The 23172-nt window shown below is 37.1% G+C and overlaps 1 protein-coding gene across 32 annotated transcripts in view; it reads right to left on the bottom strand.

Moving 5' to 3' along the window:
• Window positions 1-10697: 10697 nt before the first annotated feature.
• Window positions 10698-23172, bottom strand: part of SNCA (synuclein alpha) — a 119314-nt gene continuing 106839 nt past the window's right edge. For 16 of the 32 annotated variants that reach the window (XM_070262289.1, XM_014738858.3, XM_070262270.1 and 13 more), the window contains 3 exons: window positions 14688-14771; window positions 12341-12444; window positions 10698-11920 (listed from right to left, as the gene is read on the bottom strand). In XM_070262289.1, the coding sequence (XP_070118390.1) occupies window positions 11851-11920; window positions 12341-12444; window positions 14688-14771 (258 nt within the window). In that variant the 3' untranslated portion in view covers window positions 10698-11850. The remainder of the gene's footprint in view (window positions 11921-12340; window positions 12445-14687; window positions 14772-23172) is intronic. The other 16 variants (XM_023637716.2, XM_023637717.2, XM_070262279.1 and 13 more) reach the window with 1 other exon arrangement.

The following is a 23172-nucleotide window of genomic DNA, read 5'->3' as shown; positions in this document are numbered from 1 at the left end:
AAGAAATGAGACTTTGTCTTCAGAGAAGCAGGTTCCTGAGGTTAAAAGTATAGTAACTGCTGAGTTAGCTTGCACAGTGGCTAGGGGTAAATTTCTTCTTTTTACTTTGGTGTCTAACTCTTTCCTCTGTGTTCCCATGCTGATGGTCCCTGTCCTAGGATCTACCTTCATGGCATGTCATAGAGGAAAACACTCTCATAATTTTTAATGCAATATACACACACGTTATTTTTTTTTTTTTTTTTTTTTTTTTTTTAAGATTTTATTTTTTCCTTTTTCTCCCCAAAGCCCCCCGGTACATAGTTGTGTATTCTTCGTTGTGGGTTCTTCTAGTTGTGGCATGTGGGACGCTGCCTCAGCGTGGTCTGATGAGCAGTGCCATGTCCGCGCCCAGGATTCGAACCAACGAAACACTGGGCCGCCTGCTGCGGAGCGCGCGAACTTAACCACTCGGCCACGGGGCCAGCCCCATACACACACGTTATTTTACGTCCTTTCCAAAGTATGTCCATTCCCTAACCTCAGTTGTGAAGGACCTTAAGTGGCTGGCCTAGTTTGGAATCTTGTCTCTTGTATATTTGCTGAGTTCACACCTGCTGCTTCTCCATCTGCTACAATTTTAAATCAGTAAGACCTTCTCGAAATATGTAGAAAATGTCAAACATACTCCCAAAAAAGTGCTGTCTTCTTTTAAGCTGATGGTGTCCTGAGATGACGGCGGGTTTTTCTTCTCCTGAAGATTACCACTCACCTCTTTCTTTACAAGGGTCTAGAGTCTCTCTCTTTATTTGAAGGATCAAGACAACTTGGTCATGGTTTAAAGAACAGAGAAATAGCATTTCAAAAGTAAATGTCATTCTACTTGAAGATAGACACTTGAAAGGTTATCTATGCTATACTTAGAAGATATTAATTGTGCACCTGAATGGCATAACAAATTTTAACCCTGTTTTCATATTTAGTGAATGTACAAATGGGTTTTTTCTATGTCAGTCTTAATATATCCAGTACAAAATATTTTATGTTTAGAAATAACATCTAATAGCTGGATTTATTCATTCAGATATTTACTCTGAGCAAGATTATACCTAGAACTGTACTATGAGGGCCCAAAACTGTGTTCAGTAAGGAATTAGATGAAATTATATTTGTGTGGGTGTATGGGTCGTTCTTAACTTAAATATTAAGTTCTTATTTTTTGTGCTTAAAATTAAAACATGGAATTTTATGTTTATTTTCTTGTGCACTTATATGTAAATTTATTGTACTTTTCTTAAATTACTTCAAAATTACATTTTTTTCCCCACAAGCAATAAGGAAGGTGTCAGAGTAAGAGTGAATGCAGTGGCTCAACGTAGCAGGAAACAGTGAATACTGAATCTGTTTTATAGAAGAATTGTCAATATATAGGAGCATTATTATGCTTCCAGTGTATGTTGGATTTTAGTGTTAATATTTTTTATTTCTTCTAGAGGCGCATACTGGAATATTGCCATGAGTTAGGGTGGAATTAACCTATAATAGTTTTTGCAGCTATACAGTTCATTGGTTGAAAGTTTGTTTGAATTCTATCCAAAATGGCCAAACCATGCAATCTTGGGTGTTCACTTCTTTATAAAATGAAGGCTTTGGACAGTTATAAAGTCAGATGATTTTCTGATCCCCGGCCAATCCATAGCTTTGTGGTCACAGTGGGGCAGGGCTTCTTTACCACTGGAAAGAGCTGGTGGGGGAGGAAATGTAGACTCAATCTTCTGATAGAGCTCTCAACACTGTGTTTAACCAGACTGTGAGGAACAAACTGCTGAGATTGACTTTTCTTCCTACATCTGTGTTAGATCCTAAATCTTGCCCTGGTCTCACTTGTAATTGTTTTGTTCCTTTTAAGAACCTAGACTCTTTTAAACTATTCTCTTTTTGCTGTCACTTGGAGAATCTCACTATAGCAATCCTACTCACAACTCCTGTCTGAATGTAACAGGATGAAGGCATCCACCAAAAAGAACACTAACTAAATAACCACAGGCAACATGCATTCAGTCAGCATTCCACCTAGGAATCTGAACTTTTTCAAATGTGTGCTTTGAGGATTTTCAGAAAGCACAATGCCAGTCAATCCGCTTCCTGGAATTCACGTTAGAGGGCTTTGATTTTTCCCTGACAGAAAACAAAACAAAGAATGAACAAAAGTGTGCATTGTATCTTAGAGATTGTGAGGCTCAAATACATGGTGAAATAGCATTTTTCATATTTCTGCTTCACCTTGGCCTAAGATACGTATGAAATTATTTGACTCTGTACAGAATTATCAACACCAATTCCTCTTTAAAATTTTAAATTTCTCAAAGTATCAAGAGTATGGTAAGAACTTTGCTTATTATATTGCCAAATGCCTCTGAGCTGACATTTTGGGCTTCTTAGTTTTATGTGGTGATAGGGTGTGTTAAGTAGACCTTATTGTTAATCTCTTCAGAACTCCAGTCTTTTGGTCTGTAGCCTGACCTTGGTCTTGCCAATCTGCTGAAGTTTCCCACATCCCGCTATTGAACCCCTGGCTTGGGACGGGGGAGTGCTGCTGCCTGCTGTCGGACTTCCCTCATGCTGCCTGGACAAATAGTGCTTATTCCTCTGTTCTTAGTACTGCATTTCATTTGCATGCTTCTGGCTTCTTGTTGGACCTTGAGTGAACTGTCATTTAGTGAATGGTTTTCTTCCTGTTGTTTCTGTATCTAGACTTCTTGTGAGCATTTCTTTCTCCCCATAGATGATAAATTTCAAAATGTTTCTCCTCCCACCATGTCCTGTACGACAAAGGTCTGAGCCTTCTATACCTGAATGTTGTGAGATGCCTTCACAATTGAACAGGTCACTCTACAGGGCCTTCTCCTTAAGGAAAAGCAATGATTTGATTCTGTCACTGAGTAGGCAGCACTTGAGACTTTGGCTCACTGCTTCTAGAAACCTAGAAGAGAAGATAAACTACAACATTTGACTCTATTCTCGCCTAATGTGGGTCTGCACTGAAGAAGGCAGTGTGCTTTCCATCCTTCAGATGGCCTGGGACTTTCACAATTTCTTCCTCAGGAAACGTCCTGGTTATGAATATATCTTTGAATATAGGGAGTTATGATTGGGACGGCTCCATTTGACTGTGTTATGTTTTTAAAAGAGATGTTTGGTGATAGTTTTCTACTGTATATAAAAATAAAAATTAAAATGGCTCTTCTGGCCCTCTCCATAATAATAAAAGCCACAAACAACAACAATAACAAAAGATCTTCTTCCTGCAGACATTGAAAATTATATAATCTTGTGTTTCCCATTTAGATTTGGCTTCCAAGAAACTTAGATCTAAATGTAGGGTTTCAGTGTATTATTCTCTACTATATTCTCAGTAGAATTATTTCTCCATTGTCTATAAATGATTCTCACTTAAAAAACAATTTCAGCTTTATTTTACAGTCGGTGTGATGGGTTTTTTGTCTGTTTGGTGGTGTGCTTGTTTGTTTTATTGTAAATCTGGTTTGAATTTTTTGGAGATAAATTGGATATAAATAAAAAATGTGTTCAGAAGTCAGAAACATTATACAGATATGAAGTGTTAAAGATTAAAACATCAACACCTTCATATTGAACACATTCCACACTTAAATACACAAGATAATAAATTGGTCTGTCTTAAACTGGTGAGGGACGTGTGCAGGAGTAGGGATGAAGAGGTTTGTCAGAAAAGAAACTGCTCGGGGAATTCAAGTCAATTACAAACTGTCAATATGAGTTATCATCTATAAAAAGCTGCCTATTATGTGGAAATCATTGTTATTCCAGAAAGAATTACTTTGAGCAGACTGTTTCTAGTACATCCAGGAATTGTTGGCATGAAAACGATGACTAAAGCTATGTCTAATGGTCTGGAACTAGTGCTGATAGTGAGAAACTGACAGAATGTAGTATTCAAATGTCTGTTCTTACCATGGGCAATGACAAAACAGCCAGATCAAAACTCCTTACCATTGATTTGCAGACCTGTTCTTAGACATGACTTGGAGTTGTGCTAGACTCCTTTTCAGAATGGCAACCAGTACCCACCAGTACTTCATCCCCAAACATTGCTGTGATAATCAGAGCTCAGCATCAGTTATTAACAATATATAATTTACAAATGCTTTAAATCACGTGTGTTATTTTGGTTTAAATGAGATTAAGAAAATCGTGGAAAAGGTGTTTTATCTCAGCTTTATGCTTTTGTTCATCATTTTCAGGCAAATGGCCTAGCTGAAAGCTTGGTACTAGCTGCTAAGGGTGCCCATGGCTGATTGCCATGGATGTTTGTCAAGAAGATTTGCCAGATTTCTCATCGTTCAACATGGTATTCCATCTTCAACAGCAAGAGCCAGTCCTGTTGAATTACAAATGCTTGGCACCCTCTCAAGACTTGCGCTGACCATTTCCATAGAGATTTGGGTGAGGCCTTATACAGCACATAATATATCCTAGATGCTCATCTGTCTGAATTTAGTCTTTGGTTATTTTTATTGCAAGAGTTGATCTTTGTTAGGAAATATAGTATTGAATAGTTTCCTGTTACTCTAATTTAGTTCCCTAGGCTGTGTCAAACAGTCCAGAAGATAAAAGAACATTGCGCATTGTCCTATTGATTGACTTAAATGCATGCTGCACAGGATGAGGCAGAACCATGGCAAGCATCTTCCGCGCTCACTCGTTTTCAGCAATGATTCCCAGGGAATCACCAAAGACATAAAGAGAAAACAAACAATACTTTTCCTGGAACCGTTGTAATTGCTGGTATTTCTGTTGCTTCTAGTGTAATGCAGAAATTGTCATGTAAGATGTTGCTTCCTTTTGGGTCAAAAATGGGATTTACCAAATGGCAGGAGTACAGGGGAAGAGAGTGGGAAACAGATGAGATTTTGGAGAAGGATGGAAATTCAAGTTGGCTGTTTTTTTCCCTGGTAATTGATAACAATCTGTTTTAGACCAGTCAGTTTTACTTATATATATGCTTGTCCTTTTTTCTAGTGATCAGAACTAAAATCAGTGAATATATGAATATGTCGTACAAATATAAATACCAAAGGCATCTCACTTGGACGTGAAGATATGTGGCTTAATGAGTATAGCTGAATCTTAAAATAGATGTGTTCATAAAGCTAGTGTTTATGGATTTGGTTCATATTCACCTCTTATAAGCTATGCTTTCCCAATTTTTTTTGGTTCTGGTTGATATTCTATTAATATTTGTACTGGTTAATAAACCATTAAAATGATCCCAGAGCTATTAGTAAAAGCCTCTGCTCCAGTCTCCAAAGTATCTCTACCACCATCCTGATTTGATTACTTTTCTTTATGTTTATATATTTATTATTACTTTTTGGAAATACAATTGAGATATTATATTAGTTTCAGGGCTACAACATAATGATTCAATATTTGTATATATCACAAAATGATCATCACAATAAGTCTAATCAACATCCATTACTACACATGATTACAATTTTTTTCTTGTGATAGGACTTTTAAGATCTACTCCTTTAGCAACTTACAAATGTACAATACAGTATTATTATCTACAGTCACCATGCTGTACATTATATCCCCATGACTGACTTATTTCATAAGGAAGTTTGTACCTTTTGACCCCCTTCATCCATTTCACCCACGCCCTACTGCCTGCCTCTGGCAACCACCTATCTATTCTCTGTATCTGTGAGTTCCCTTGTTTTTTTTAGACTCTACATGTGAGATCAGACAGTATGTGTCTTTCTCAGTCTGACTTATTTCACTTAGAGTAATGCCCTCAAGGTCCATCCAATTTGTCACAAATGGCAAGATTTCTTTCATTTTTATGGCTGAATAATATTCCATCACATATATATATTCCATTATATGTGTGTGTGTGTGTGTGTGTGTGTGTGTGTGTGTATATCTCACATTTTCTTTATCCATTCATCCATTGATGTACACTTATGTTGCTTCCACGTCTTGGCTATTATAAATAATGCTGCAATGAATGTGGGGGTGCATATATATCTTTTTGAGTTAATGTTTTCCTTTCCTTCAGATAAGTACCCATAAGTGAAATTGCTGTATCATGTGGTGGTTCTAGTTTTAACATTTTGAGGAGCTCCATACTGTTTTCCATAGAGGCTTCATCAATTTACATTCCCACCAACCATGCACAAGCGTTCCCTTTTCTCCACAGCCTCACCAACACTTGTTATATCTTGTCTTTTTGATAATAGCCATTCTAACAGGTGTGAGCTGATATCTCATTATGGTTTTGATTTACATTTCCCTAATGATTAGTGATGTTGAGTACTGTTTCATGTACCTGTTGGGCATCCGTATGTCTTCTTTGGAAAAATGTCTATTCAGGTCATCTGCCCATTTTTCAATTGGATTGTTTGGTTTTTTCCTACTGAGTTATGTGAGTTCTTTATATATTTCGAATATCAAAACTTTATCAAATATAGGATTTGCAAATATTTTCTCCCATTCAGTAGGGTGCCTTTTCATTTTGTTGATGATTTCCTTTGCTACACAAAAGGTTTTTCGTTTGATGTAGTACCACTTGTTTATTTTTACTTTTGTTGTCAGATCCAAAAAATCATCACCAAGCCAATGTCAAAGAGATTACTTCCTGTTTTCTTCTAGGAATTTTATGGTTTCAGGTCTCATTCTCAGGTTTTTAATCCATTCTGAGTTAATTTTTGTATGTGGTATAAGATAGAAGTCTGGTTTCCTTCTTTTGCATGTGACTGTCTAGTTTTCCCAACATCATCTATTAAAGAGACTGTCCTTTCCTCATTGCATGTTCTTGGCTCCTGTATTGTAAATTAATTGACCATGTATGCATGGATTTATTTCTGGGCTCTCTGTTCTGTTCTATTGATCTATGTGTCTGTTTTTATATCATGTTGATTTGATTACTATAGATTTGTAATATAGTTTGAAATCAGGAAGTGTGAAGCCTCTAGCTTTGTTCTTCTTTCTCAGGATTGCTTTGGCTATTATTACTGTTTTATATTAAGAGAAGATATAAATGAATATATCTGAATATTTTAAATATTTGTTTTTTTTTTAAAGATTGTCACCTGAGCTAACATCTGTTGCCAATCTTCTTTTTTCTTCTTCTTCTTTTTCTTCTCTCAAAGCCCCCACATACATAGTTGTATATTTCAGTTGTGGGTCCTTCTAGTTGTGGCATGTGGATGCCACCTCGGCATGGCTTGACGAGTGGTGCCAGGTCCGCACCCAGGATCGGAACTGGTGAAACCCTGGGCCACTGAAGAGGAGCACGGAACTTAATCACTTGGCCATGGGGCCAACCCCCTGTTATTTCTTACTTACCTTTAAAAATACAGTGTACTCTACTACTCCTACTACTACCACTGCTGGTACTACTACCACTGATAGCATCATTGATTCATTGGTCACTTACTATGGGCCAGGAATAGACCTAAGCATTTTACTTATATTAAATTATTTAATCCATACAACAATGCTATGAGGTACTATTATCATCATTTGCATTTTTATAAATAAGGTAACAGAGGCACCAAGAGATTAAGTAACTCGCTCAAAGTAAGGTAGAAAGAGACATAACCGGGAGTGAAACCTACATAGTCTAGTTTTAGCATCCAGGTTCCTCACTAGCACTCCTGCCAGCCTAATTAATCATGCATCCCTGACTTCCTAGGTAAAGAGTGTTGTATTCTTTTCTAAGATAAACACAAGGACTTGCTACTATTATTTGCTTATATTTGACTTTACTGGAGCCCAGCTTAGCTTTGACATTTGCAGACACGGGTTAGCTTTCATCTCACTGCAAGATATAAGGCAACCTGGTATTTAGTTTACCTGCAAAAGGCAGTTAGGAAGCCCGAGAGGAACCTAATTAAAATGCAGCACATTTCCAAGGCACCATAGCTTGCTGTGTTGCCATAGAAACAGTGGGAATTTCTGGTCACTGACCTTTAAGGGAATCTGAGGATACATTTTCATAAGGTTCATAAGAGAAGCTATCCCAGTACATATAGCTGCAGGATCAACTTTGGAAATCCCCTATGCGATCCTGCCTGACTTTAGAAGTCTATTGTAGCAAAACTTAGAGGCTTAAACTCAGGCTCTTTTTGTGTGTGTGTGAGGAAGATGGGCCCTGAGCTAAAATCTGTTGCCAGTCTTTATCTTTTTGCTTGAGGAAGATTGTCGTTGAGCTAACATCTGTGCCAGTCTTCCTTTATTTTTCATGTCGGACGCTGCCATAGTATGGTTTGATGAGTGGTCTATAGGTCCATGCCCAGGATCAAAAATCGCAAACGCTGGGCAGCCGAAGTGGAGCATGTGAAGCCAACCACTACACCACTGGGCCAGCCCCACAAACTCAGGCTTTTTGAAGGGAGGGTTTTTTAACTGCTTCCAATATACCATCAGTGCTACTGGATTTAAAATAATCAAAGATACTGTTGTAGCAGCAAAGAAAAATTAAAGGAAATCTTAGATATATAAGAGATATTGGAACTAAAATAATATTTGAAATAGTTTTAGTGTTATATCTATTCTATTGCATTTGGATTCTTCAGATCTAGGCTTACTTTAAGGATAAAAAATAGCATTACTGTACCAAAAAAAATACTCCCAGAAAATCAAAGCTTATTATAAAATGTTAACGTGTTATTTAAAAATATAAATTCTTTTTTGTGTGTGTGAGGAAGATTGGCCCTGAGCTAACATCTGTGCCAATTTTCCTCTGTTTTATGTGGGATGCAGCCACAGTATGGCTTGACAAATCGTGCTAGGTCTGTGACCAGGATCTGAACCTACGAACCCCAGGCCACTGAAGTGGATGGCATGGACTTAACCGCTACACCACTGGGTAAGTCCCTAAAAATATAAATTCTTAATTCATGGCTTTTCCAATTTATTCATTTATAAATTGTCACTGCATTACTAAATATGTATAATTGAAAATCCTAGTTATACTTTATTATATATACATATAAAATATATACATACATATGTTATATATATAGGCTATTTGACAGAAGGCAAGTGCCCATGATTCAACAGAAAATATGACAAAGTTTGCCTTACTGTTGCCTTATGTAATGTTATTACATTAATTTTTTTTCCTTCTACTGAAAATAACAGTTCCATCATCAGGATATGCATAGTTTTGTTATGAGAAAACATCAATAAGGAATCAGTGGCAGACTAATTTCTCCTAAAATTAGAAATATATTTCCATATATATAAGTACCACTTATTCCAGACATAGACATCTAAAGAAAAATAGAAATATACTTGTAGTTATATATAGAAAAGAGAGGCCACTACCTCATTCCCTAGACTTCTGGAGAGTTCTCTTACATGGTTGTATGTCCTCTCCCTGAGAGACAACATGGCCCAGGGGCTGAGAGAGCAGACGGTGGTCATATATTGATTGGGACTCCGCCAGTCAATGTGGCTCTGCCACTTACTAGCTGTGTGGCTATGAGAAAGTGACTTAGCCTGCCGGTGCCTCAGCTTTCTCATGTATAAAATAAGGATAACAATGGAATGTCTTAGGACTGTTTTGAGAATTAAATGAGATAATATTGATAAATCACTTACATCTATTCTTGACACATAGTAACAAAAAAAGTATTTCCAGTTCCAGGGAGAACACACAGGGAAATGCCATCCCTGTTGCAGTCCTGCCCAAGACAGAAAGAACATACTGGGATGAACCCATCCCAGAGAAAAACAGAGCCATCAGTGGGTGGACAGAGGAGTCTATCAAGTTTGCGGTTAGAAAAATGTTTGTATTCCTCAGTATGGATGTAGACGGCATTATCTCTGAGAATTAATGGTTGTCCTTGAGATGGGTGTGTGTGTTTTTAATCCACTAGTTACCTACTGGATGAGCCAGAAGGATGAGGAAACATTTGCATCTCACGCTGGTGGGGAGATTTTGAAAAAGATCCAACTTGGAATGCCAAACCACATATTAGACTGTTGTGCTGCCAATTGCATGCCAAAGCCCACCCCAGCCGGTTTTGTTAAAGCACCATGGAGTCAGATGATGCTGAATAACTCAGACTTGGGGGAGTGATGTCTGCAAAATAAAGCTAGGGCCAGACTGACCCTCAGGCCACTTGTCAGGTGGATGTCTCAGCAGTGGATGGAGACAAGCTTCCTGAAAAGGCTTGGGTGCCTTACACAGCTTTTCAAGGGCTTGGCACAAGATAACTACTCCTGGTGTTTCTCTTCCCATGGTATTTTCTATGCATATATAGTACTACAAGGCTTTTTGTACAAAGATATTTTAATTTTCCATGTTATTTTCCTAATTAGGAACACTTATTAATGTACCTAAACGAAACAAGAGACTTACTACTTCTCTCCAATTTAAGACTACACAGGCAGCTTAACACGTGTCATAGTCTTCCCAATTAGGCAAAACAGGAAGTGTCTATGGTGACCATGCTTATAGTGCTTATACTCATTCCTCCTTCCTTCCTTGCCAATGCTCAATATACATCAAATTACTCACGATTACATGTAAACTGCCTAGCACTTCTAGAATGTTCTTTCTTAAAATTATACTTTCTACTGGTGACTTTAAAAATGACTGCCGTTTTTCTCCTGAATAATTAAAAAGACAAACCAAATAATTTTTCAATTAATTTATATAGGGTTTCATAGTCAAGTTTATTGTCAGCCGCCATGGGGAGTTAATGGATCTTCCCTAAAGAGAAAAACCTGTCCTAAAGAAGGATCCTGAAATTTATATTTTTAGCAGAATTTAAAGGAGTCCATGAAATTTTTATAAATCTGGAGAACTGACACTTCTTAAGGTGATTCTCTGGTAGTTCCCAGAGACGTCGAAAGGTATTTCCTGTGTGAAAAAAACGGATTTCTGATTGAAAAAAAAAAAACAAAAAGGAAATTCTGGGAATTCTGGGTTAAACAAATTTAACCAGGTTCCCTCAGAGCCTTTAATGTGCTAATGCGTCTTATGAATATGTAAAGGAGATGTAGTCAAAATCATTTCTTATACTCAGCATCCCATGGCACCCACTTTTTCAGTAGCCTCTACAGGCCCCAGTGCGCCTCAAAACATACTCTGGGCACTGTTGCTTCAGGGAATTCCCAGAGCAAAGGGTTAATGTTCCATCCCACATGTTTAACGCCTCTAAAATTCCTCCTCTTTCAAATGGCTGTCAAGAACTTTATATTTAAGTTAATTGTGTCAGTTCTCATTTCATGTTGCTTATAAACATGATTTTATTATTAAAGTGAGATGGGATTAAAAAATAGGGTTTTTGTCATGAGATCACATTTTAATTTTCACCATTTATATACAAATACAAGTTAATAAAACACATCACAAAACAGTAAAATTTCCTAGTTAATATTTATAGGTGCATAGTTCATGCTCACATGTGTTTAAGCATTGTATATATTAACAAATTTCACAACACATCATTCTTCTTAGAATCATTAAAAGACACCTAGAAATCTCACATATGAGAGTAAATCACAATTTCTTAACAACAGCAACAAAAAAATAGTGAAGATTTAGAAATAAGTGGTAGTCACTTAGGTGTTTTAAATTTGTTTTAATATTTTAGATTTGAAGCCACAATATCCACACAGCGCACAAGGACCCTGCTACCATATATTCACTTCAGTGGGAGGGAAGCACCTAAATGCTGAGTAGGGGCAGGTACAGACACTTCAATCACTGCTGATGGAAGAGTTCAGAATACACTGTAGAAACTTTGGGAGCATGTCATGACTGGGCATGTTGGAACTGAGCACTCGTACAGGATGGAACATCTGTCAGCAGATCTCAGGGAAGTGGGAGCAAAGATATTTCTTAGGCTTCGGGTTCATAGTCTTGATACCCTTCCTAATATGAGGAAAATCAGAAAGACAACATCCAGCGTTAGTGCAAGTCATCAGGAGTCAAGGATTTAGGGCAAACGAGATAGGACATGGCCCACCACTTTGAATAAAGGTTATACTCAGCAGTTCTGGGAGTATTCTGCTACACACAATATAATTTTACTTTTAATAGTTTTGTCTTCCTGTCAAATATAAAAGTGAATTTTGCTGGTGGTCAGAGTTAGGGTGTCTGAATTCTCCTTGCAGATGTGCCATTTATCAATTGTATGATGTAGTCCTGTAGGACAAATTAATTGCTCTATCTTGCTCTCAGTTCCCTCAACCGTACATTGTGAGAGCCAGATCAAGTGGCCTAAAAGGCCTCTTCTAGGGCTAAGATGCTCTAATTCTTAGAAGGAAATGAAGACATTTAAAGGCAAGTTACATTTTCTCTCCTTTCACTCTCCCAGTGGAAATTTCTTCTTCATTCATGGCTTCAATTGTTCCTTCTATTCCAAAGCCCAGCCCCATACAATATATGGGTAACATCTACAATAAAAATATGAATGGCCTTAAGTACAGTGGTCAGATTGGCCCTGTTAAAGAACAAGTAGAATGATATCAGGATCCTGCTTAAAAACAAACATACCTTCAATAACTCAAGTTACTTTCTGAGTAAAGTACAAACTTAAATGGCAAGGTTGTTCTAGTACTCTACCAGTTGTCTTTGACCCATCTCTGTGGCCTTAATCTGTCACTCTTCTCTGTTCCCTAAGCTTGAATCCTATTGAATTACTCACTGTTCCTCAGACACCTCCTTCTGCATTCTCAGATGTGCGCGCCTTCACTTCTGATACTCCCTTGTGCTAGAATGCGCTCTCTTCAGTTTGGCCTCTCCTAACTCCCATCCCTCCCACTCAGATCAACACCACCTCTTCTATAGAGCTTCTCAACAGATATAAACAGATCCTGTAAAATACTATACTTTTTTGTATATCTTCTATTTTTGTGCCTGTGATATCTGGTACATAGAAGATAGTCAATAATGTTTGCTAAAGGAATCATGATGGATAAATAAAGGAATAAATTTGTATTTGTTTTTATCAAACCTACCAGATTGCAAACTCCTTGTGTCCTGGTACTATCAATTACTCTTCTCGTATTTTCTATAGTGTTTAGCATTGTGCCCTGCCTAAAAAGACCCAAAAATATTGGGAAAATCTAATTTGGTAAAGAAACAACTTAATCTCAATTTCTATAAATGAGATTATTATCAATGTGCCTTTTTTAAAAAATAAATTGAGGGCCAATCTATTTTTTTTTAAGGTATGCTTTTTGGTGAGGAAGATTGGCCCTGAGATAGCATCTGTTGCCAATCTTCCTCTTTTTTGTTTTTTTCCTCTCCAAAGCTCCAGTACATAGTTGCATATCCTAATTGTAAGTCATTCGAGTTCTTCTATGTGGGATGCCACCTCGGCATGGCTTGATAAGCTGTATGTAGGTCCATGCCCAGGATCCAAACCAGCAAACCCCAGGCTGCCAAAGCAGAGCATGCGAACTTAACCACTGGGCCATGGGGCCAGCCCCTCAATTTGCCTTTTAACGATGCCATAAAGAATACACAACCTAACTCTACAACACACTTTGATTTTTAATGAAGTAATAATACATTTTCTTTGCCTGTGCTATCTGGTTTTTGTATCAGGGTAATATTGTCCTCATAGAATTAGTTGGGGAGTGCTTCCTCCTTGTCTACTTTTGGAAGAGGAATTAATTGGTATTAATTGTAATTAATAGGTATTAATTATTCGCTAAGTGTTTGGTTTTTTTCCTTAAGATTGGCACCTGAGCTAACAACTATTGCCAATCTTTTTTTTTTTTTTTAATGCTTTATCTCCCCAAATCCCCCCAGTACATAGTTGTGTATCTTAGTTGCAGGTCCTTCTAGTTGTGGCATGTGGGACACTGCCTCAACTTGGCCTGATGAGCGGTGTCATGTCCGTGCCCAGGATCTAAACCAGCGAAACCCTGGGCCGCTGTGGCGGAGCGCGCAAACTTAACCACTCAGCCACGTGGCTGGCCCCTGGGTAGGTTTTTTTTAAACAATAATTCAGTCTTGTTATAGGCCTATTCAGATTTTCTATTTTGTCTTGAGTCAGTTTCATTCACTTAGAAGCATTTTCTAATTTCCCTTGTGACACATTTTCTATTAAAGAAACTTTTATTCAAATTAAAATAAAATTGTCAAATTATGCTGTTTAAAACACTAGACTGAAATATATCAATTGTTGCAAACCAAGCATTTATCCTCTTTCTACTGTATAATTTTGGTAACTTTTATTTTACTATGCAAATATCCCACTGGAAATGTATGGCAAATAACAATAGCTTTCTTTTGTCATTCAGTTGATTTCTCCAACCTTCCATTTGAGAATTTATTTTATAATATAAGGATCTAATAAGATAATTCTCTATGCGGGGATCGGCAAACTTTCTGTAAAGGGCCAGGCAGTAAACATTTCAGGCTGTGTGGGCCACATCTGGTCTCTGTTGCTGCTGCTTCCCCGCCCCCCGCCAACACTTTACAGATGTAAAAACTCTTCTTAGTTTGTAAGTTGTCCACCCAATCCATGTCCTGGATTTGGCCAACTTGTGCATCTAGAGAGAAAATCATTCTGAGGATAAACATAAGAGAAATCTGTCAGTGACAGATTTTTGGTACTGCTTATAAGAAAGACCCAACTTGAAGTCCTAAACTTTATTCTCACAGTTTTACGTATATAAACTTTTACCTCAGAAGGCATTTCATAAGCCTCATTGTCAGGATCCACAGGCATATCTTCCAGAATTCCTTCCTGTGCGGCTCCTTCTTCACTCTAATATTTAAATGGAAAGCACAAAAAGAATATCATGGGCACCATTTCTCACTTTTTAAAATCAAATGTATTTTGAAAACTTCTTATATATAACACCGGCGGGGATGCTGTAAAAATAGCACTCCTTAATATTACTGCTGGCGCTCTCAACCATACAATGCCTTTGGGAAAACATTGTGGTGGCATGTGTTATTAACCCTAAAAACATATGAATTTTTTCCCCAAGTAATTCACTACCCAGGAAATAGTCCAAAGTTGTAGGACAAAGATGTTTTTCACAGGATGTGGTAGCAATAACTCTTTTAACTAGGCAGAGCCAATGACATCATTAACCCTCTCTTACTATTTAGATAACTTTTAGTGACCATTAAGTATGAGGAAAATAAGGTAAACTTCCTGTTTAACTGACAAGTAGAGATTTATTTTTCTAACCTAGTTTGTTAGAAGATTTTATGTAGACTGAACAAATAAATGTGACAGAACTGTCATTTGATTATCAGAAACGAGGTGCTACTGTATAAATAAGACTAGCGAATGTTACTAGATACGTATGTGCGTGTATTTGGGCATGTTTATGTACATCCTTCACAGTTTAGCCAAGTAACGTTGGATGTTCCTTGTGAATTCATTGGCTAGATTGATCATATATTGGGATCAAGTGAAATCTATCTCTGTTAATTTAAATATTGATTCACTCAGGTTGCAAGTATAAAATAACCACTTGTTTAAAAAAGTATATGCTTTCTGAGCATGCATTTATCTAGTCCTTTTAAAACTGCACTTTTTAATTTCTACTGTTTATGAAGTATGTATCACTTATTTTGAACTAAATATAAGGCATAAAAATTGCACTCATTTATGTAACTACTATACTTTATATATTCTTGAGAAATTATCTTAAACAAAAGTTTAAAAGAATTATAAAATTGGCTTACTTGTGGGCAAGAGTTTGTGAAACCATAAAGGAAATGCAAATATAATATTACAAGAGAGATCAAATAAGTGAGGAGACGAAAAGTAAGCTACAAGAATAAAGACATATAGATAAAAGGAAGCAAGAGAGAAAAAATGGAATAAGATGGAGGATGAAAAATCAAAGATGAACCTCAGGATGTTCAATAACCATCAACACGTCACAAGAATAGGCCTATACTTTCAGAAAGCTTTACTCACTAAAGGAATATATATATTGCTTTCACAAATATGACTGCTTGGCTTCTTAAGTGTTCTCTCAAGAATGAGAGTATTGATTTGATTAAAATAAAAATACATTAATATTAATAAATTATCATAACTACTGTAAAAATCTGATAAATATCTGAAAAGCAATAGGATATATTGGAGTATATGAGGAAGCCATTTGGTTTAAAACTAATTTGGTCTGTCTGACCTTGTTTTTCCAAAAGGGCACGATGTGGCCTGTTGAGCATGCATGGTACATCTGCTTTAAACATTTACTATGTCCCAAAGCCAAGAATGATCCCCTTTAATATAGGGATGTAACTTCCCCCCATACTGGCATTTCTTTAAGGACAAGCATCTCTTTCCGGAAACTAAGGAATAATTACTGATCTGTTGTGCTCACCTTGTGACCACTGACCACCGACCTGCTGTGCCAGCTAAGCATCTCATGACAGTAGTAAAAGAGATATTCCTGTCATATGTGATGCATGCTCTTTATTCCAAGATGGTATATAACCACTCTGTACACCCCACTTCTTTGGTGCCCTTCCTTCTTTAGGGAAGGAAGGCCCTGGGCTATAGACTTCAAACCTGGCTCATAATAAACTCACCCCAATTTTGATTTATAGATTGATTATGGATTATTTGCATCAACAGATCTTAAATAACCGTATTACATTACATGAAGTGGAAACAGTTCACAGAACTCCTATGAGGCAGATTATCCATAGCCACATCTTCCCAAGGAAACTTGGGCTCAGAGAGGTTTAGTAATTTACTTAAAGTCAAATTGGCAGAAGTGGCTCCTGACTGTGCTCTTAACCACCACCCTGAGCTTCTCCAAGAGTTTCGGCATTCAAGATGTTTTCTTTAATTGAATCATCTATAGACTTCAGTAACTGAGAAACAGGACATTCTATTGTGTCCTTGACTATACCCAGTCAATTTCTTTAAGACCTAGTCAAGAGTCTATTCCTAGTAAACAAAATTCTCATAATTTGATTGCTGAAATCCATCAAAGAAATTTATTCACAAACCTTCTATGCTCTATGGGGCCATTACATCTTATATATTACAAAAGTTTACCCAGAGGGAAAACAAACAAACAATATTAGTTAAAGCACAGGTGAGAACTGTCTTTATCAAAACACTGATGAATCACCTGCGCATATTAAGAACCAACGAGGATGAAGCGGCAGTATAAAAGGTAGGCTTACGCTTGTGATGATTCCCACAACATAAGGAGCCAAAATTCTTTAAGAACAGGGATAACTGATATTCAGTTTCCTATTTTCTATCCAGTCCCGTGCTGCAATAAAATTTCACCGTCCCGTCCTGCCCCTCACACATAACCTGTTGTCCCTAAATCTTCACCAAAGTTTGCTACACAGTGGTCAGAATAGGATGTTGTAGGACAAGAAAAGCATAGCAGGAAATAGGTTATTTCATGAAAGAATTTAGAACCAGAATTGACTAGGAGAAATGTAGTCTCAGGAAAACCATCAAGCATGTATTGCCTTTCCTGTATGAACTGTACCTTAGGGTACACAAATAGTTGATGAGTACAAGTTCTTCTTTATAGATGTAATCTAGCTAAGGAAGGAAAGGTAGAATTAGGGAAGGAATCTAGCCAATGATCATCAGTGGCTGCTAAGGTGACATGAAGAGATATAACCACATTTTGTGCCCCCATCGGAAGTACACATTGCCACCTATAAGATATCCTTGCCAAACATTTGAATTTGACTCACATCTAACTATCACTAATCTGACAGTTTACAGCAAATATAAGGGGCTGAAGAATGTGTTCATATCATTAGATGCAATCAGCAAATTTCTGACTGTGGGAGACGACACAGGACAAATAACACAGCTAGTTCAACAGGTAAATTGCAAGGAAAAGAAAGGTTTAAGGAAATCTCTATATCAAGGCCTGGAGAGAGCATCAGAAAATTGCAACTTAAGAACGTTATTTTATTCTTCTTTGGATCCTGATTTAAGCAAATATGAGAAGGAAATGTGAACAGTGACTGTATATTTAATAAAGAGTTATGTTTATTTTTTGAGTATGATAATATATTAGAGTTTTGCTTAAAAAAAAGAGTCCTTAACTTTTAGAAATTAAATAATTGAATATTTAAAAATCAAATAAGATATCTAGGTATTTGGTTTGAAATGATCCAGGTTTGGGTGGGAAGAAATGGGTGGAGTATAGAAGAAACAAGAGTCTATTACTTGATTGTTGTGAAAAATTAGACCTATGCAAACAATAAATTTTTTAAAGTGTATGTTTATTTCAATAGTTATTCTCTAACTCTAATACATTTTTCTGAATATGATTATGTGATCTAAATTTGTCAACTCCATGATATTAATAGATTTTTAAGCTTACTAAAGTATTTGGCAGCTATTCCAAGAGAGGATATTACAAGTAACAATTTAGACAATCACCAGATATCATTTTATCCATATACCTGTATATTCACCATTTTATAATCCTCTGTCTAAAAACATTGAGTGTTTTCTAGAAAGATCTCAATAAATTTTGATTTGAACTCCAATTTAGAACTGTGCCTAATTACGCTTTGAGTGTTATAAAAAAGAATAAAATTTTGTATCTTATGGATATTAATAACTTGTTTTCAAAACATAATCATATCTGAAAATATGAAGTTCAGCTTCTATTCATTTTACCGCAAAGAAAAAAAACCCAGTATAACAAATGTCGAACACATTCAAACAACTTGTTCCCAAGTTTTCATTATAATATTTCAAGCCAGAATATGTTAGGGTAATAAATTGTATGGGAAAAATGTCTGGATTATGATATATGCCTGCAAGTTTAGGAAGAGAACTTGTGTGCAAGGTTCCAGAGTAGACAGAGTAAGAGAACACCTTTTTTCTCTCTGATAGGCCCTATCTCCAGAATAGCTCTGGTTTCCTTTTTCAAGTGGGATTGTTTTATGGAAAATGAAAGAGGGTAAGTTTAGCATCTTATGTCTACATATGACTCATGGAAAGAAAAACGGTTATCAAAATATTATAATGGGGGGCCAGCCCGGTGGCGCAGTCGTTAAGTTTGTACCTTCTGCTTCGGTGGCCTGGGGGTTCGCCCATTCAGATCCTGGGTGCGGACATGGCACCGCTTGGCAAACCATGCTGTGGCAGGCATCCCACATATAAAGTAGAGGAAGATTGGTACAGATGTTAGCTCAGGGCCAGTCTTCCTCAGCCAAAAAGAGGAGGATTGGGAGCAGATGTTAGCTCAGGGCTAATCTTCCTCAAAAAAAATTACAACAGAGTGGCCCTCCATTGCTAATAAGGAAAGGCATGGACTTAGAGGCTGTAGGGAGCAGAAATGTCTGGGGCTTACCTCTCTCACTCTAAAAAACAAACTCAAGTTCTTTTTAAATGAACCTGTTATGTCAAACAGCTGATACATAACCAATTACCAACTGATGCTTGCCTAGGCTAAAGTTGTCTCTAAAATGGACCATGAGATGAGGCTTCACTGCTACGACTTTGTTGGGAAGAGCAATTCCAGGAAGTGAAAGTGAGGGGAGAGGGAAGCTTGCCAAGGAGGAATGAGAAGCAAAGCAGCATGGGGAGAGTCCCAGCTGACGGCTCAGCCCGCTTTAGGGCAGGGCCTGGAGAGCCAGCCAATGTGCTGTGGCATCAGAGGACACTGGTGCAGCCTCCCTGACTCTCAGCACCTCTGACAGTCTTTCTATTGGCAATGTAGGGGGAGAATTCCCTGGATGAAAAACTTTCATATTTGGAAAACAGAGTAGAGCTTGTTTCCTTGCTCAAATTCTGATTCAAAAGGCAACCAAATTTCATTAACTTTGCTTATTTGTCCTTAATGTCATTAATTTGTCATTAATGTTTCACATTGTTTTAACTTTTGGTTAGCATACTTACCTTTATGAATACAACTATATACATACTATTGCATTTTATTTCATGTTTTAAGCCATATTATATGAAGATATGTTTAAAAACAAGACAACAGGCTCAAAATGGAGTTGCTTATGCTAAGCCCACGTCACCAAACTGAGACTTAATTACAGTTTCTCCTCTTCCAGAAATGCAGTCTTAAAACTGTCAATCAGAAATCGTCTGATCAACACTAGTGAGTAATCCTATAGACCCCTGCTGTCTCCTAAAGGAAAGTAGGCTTGCAATAACCAACTTGTTTTTTTGCCTAGCATAATTTCCTTGTTCCCACTGCCTTCTGCCTATAAAAGTCTTTGTACAGCTCTTCAGAGCTCTTTTCTATCTGCCAGATGGGATACTGCCTGATTCCAATCAATTTTTGCTCAAATAAACTCTTAAAATTTTTAATATGCCTCAGTTTGTCTTTTAACAGTTCTGGTGTCAGAAGAGGGAAGGAACTGAAGGAGACACCTGAAAGCCCTTAGGAGCAATGAGCAACCAGGCATAGGGACCTGGTGAGCCCCTTGAACTTGCTGTTTTCCTACTGTCTCTGGAGGTCATGGGTAAGTCCCTTTCAGAACCTAGCTCTGAAGTTTTTGCACTATGAGCTTTCGAACTTTGAGCATTTCTTTCTCTGGACTGGGCCTGGAAACCTGCCAGAGCTGGACTGGGTCTGACTTAAAAGCTGGAGTGGGTCTGGGGTCATACTGGGTCCAACTTAAGCTGTACTGGGTCCAGCGTGAGGCTTCCATGAAATAAACTCTTGTTTTAAGGCCGAACAAGCAGGTTAACCTTGCCAAAGATCATCTTAAATTACAGCGGCCACAGTGGAGAACTTTTAACCTAGATAAGTTTATCCATTTAGGAGGTACCCTAGAGAAAAAGGGGTCTCAGCCAAGCACTCATCAAAAAGGGTAGAGGGATATTATTTTTCCTCCTCTCCAGTTTCTGGTGACCAGGATGAGACCCACTGGGATACCCACTCACTCCAGAGCCTGCAGAAGAGATCCCAGGAAAATGGCAGAAGCCAGCAAAGAGTGAGGATTCTTAGAAAAGTCAGCTCTCGCAGATCCCGATCTGTGGTGCCTGGTCAAGAAAGAATGGCAAAATTTCACACTGCCCCTTCCTTTCCAAATTCAGACTGGCAGGTCAAAAACATTTGTAAGAATTAGATCTTTAATTGTGACTCGTGAATTTGCTTTCAGGTAGCTATTGCTCATCGATCCTTGCTATTCCAGGGACAGCCACTGGCTTCTTGTCTGTCTCATTTTGTGTCCTGAGAACTTGGCTTGGCAACCCTCAGGTTAAGGTCCCTAAAAATAAGGTTGGATAGAAATGTGGGTTGTACTCCACTGTGGCTGGGGTCCGACCAACAGTTGCCAGCTCCCAGAGGAATTGTCTAATTCTTTCTTTCGGCTACTTTTGGGAGTGGTTCTGGTTCTTGGGAGGGTAGTATCTTTTGCACCCTCTTTGAGGAAACCTCTTGCATCCACAGGGTTGTGCAATACTGCCAGGAACATTTACTGTTTGTCCCGGCTGAAACCTGACAAGGTAATCAAAGGGATATATATTTAGTAGTTCTATGGTCAGAAGTTGGCCAAATTGGAAGCTGATACTCAGATCTAGATAGGAACTTTTTCTTAGGCCTCCTTTGATTATCTAACATGAGACTATGTACCCAGAGGGAACATTCTGAATTCTCTGTGGAAGGATTTAATAAAACCTTCCAAGACACACAACTCTAAATCTAGAACATAGCAATCTTTTGATTTTATCTTAGTTGAAGATTTTCTTTATGATATAAAGAAGCAAATTGAAGATAATATAGTTGAATTGGTGGGTCTGCCTCTTGATATCATTCAGGTTGCAACCCAATTCTTTGAAGAATTAAAAACAATGTACTTGCCTTACAAATCGAGTCTTTATGAGAAGAGAAATGGGGCTCTGGAACCAACTCAATGCCCACTTATCCTTTTTACCAACCCCCAAACATCCCCTATATATCTCAAAAGGCTTGCTGATATGGTAAAAGATATGGAGCTAGGGAAGAAGTCCTTCTTGGTGGAAATTTCATTCTTTCTCTGTGCCTGGAACCAAAGTAATTCTTATCAGAAGGAGAAAATAAAGAGGAAAGGCTATTTTGTAAACTAGGCTTTTGAAAAATCTTAAAAGTTTCTTTCACAAATCTTAGTAAAAAGCTTTAGCCATCTAAGTAGGCAAGCTTAACTTATTCCACTTACCAGGAATACAATTTGGATCCAATTGTGGTTTTGTAAACCAGTGAGTTTTGCATTACTGTACCTGTCTCATGGTTAAAATTTTTAAACAAAAGCTATAAGATCTCTATTTGTATTGGTCTATATGTTTATGTATGTCTATGTATGTTTGCTATAAATGTGGGATTTTTTTTCTACCTATGGATCATATTGCCAAATTAATTTGCAAAGAGTTCTATTTAATTGGCTTAAAGACAAACAAGCAATTATATAATCAAGTATGCTCTCAGAAATATAAAAACACCCAAATGTTTTCAAGTTCACATGATCTAGGATAATCTTTGGTAGTTTAAAGCTAGTTTAAATTTGTTGGATTAATTAAAACAGGTATGTCTTTAGAGTTATCAGCATCAAATATAATACTTTTATTCTACCTAGGTTAACAAAAATTAAACAAGGTCATGTTGTCTCTGTTACAGAATTTTCAGCAAGAAAGATAACTTAAGATGATGGTTAGCTGTTTAATATTTCATGAAATTTTCATGATTAATCTAATCAAAATTGTTAAGAACAAGTAAATTAGATACAAAATAAAAGTTTATAAATGGTCTTTTCAACAATAATTATGCTTTATGGTATGTCTACTTAAAAATGGTTTCCAGAATCTTTTTGCTAACTTGAAACCTTAAAGTTATACTGAGATTAGTTAAATAATGGATATTCATTGAATATCTAGATCATTTCCAAATAATACAAAATACTGAAGCATTAATTATTGATCATAGGTTTACCCACTTTTGGCCTTCCTTTTACAGAGAAACTAAAGATATTGGGTCTATTAGTAAACATGTTTTGTGCCACCTTGAAAAATTTACTATGAGGAAGAATGTGCTTAGAAAATATTAAACGTACTTATCAATCTGCCAGTCTACAGAATGCTAGTGTAACAGATAGTCCACAATTACTTACTTCTTAGTTTTCACTAGGAATTAAGGATTCAAGACTTTACAAATTAAGAATATAAGGTTTAGGAATTCTAATCAATATGTTATTCAAAATATTTAGGA

Source organism: Equus caballus, chromosome 3 (genome assembly GCF_041296265.1).
Source record: "Equus caballus isolate H_3958 breed thoroughbred chromosome 3, TB-T2T, whole genome shotgun sequence".
NCBI classification, from domain to species: domain Eukaryota; kingdom Metazoa; phylum Chordata; class Mammalia; order Perissodactyla; family Equidae; genus Equus; species Equus caballus.
Note: the sequence above shows the minus strand (reverse complement) of the source record. Positions and strands in the feature narration are given on the sequence as shown.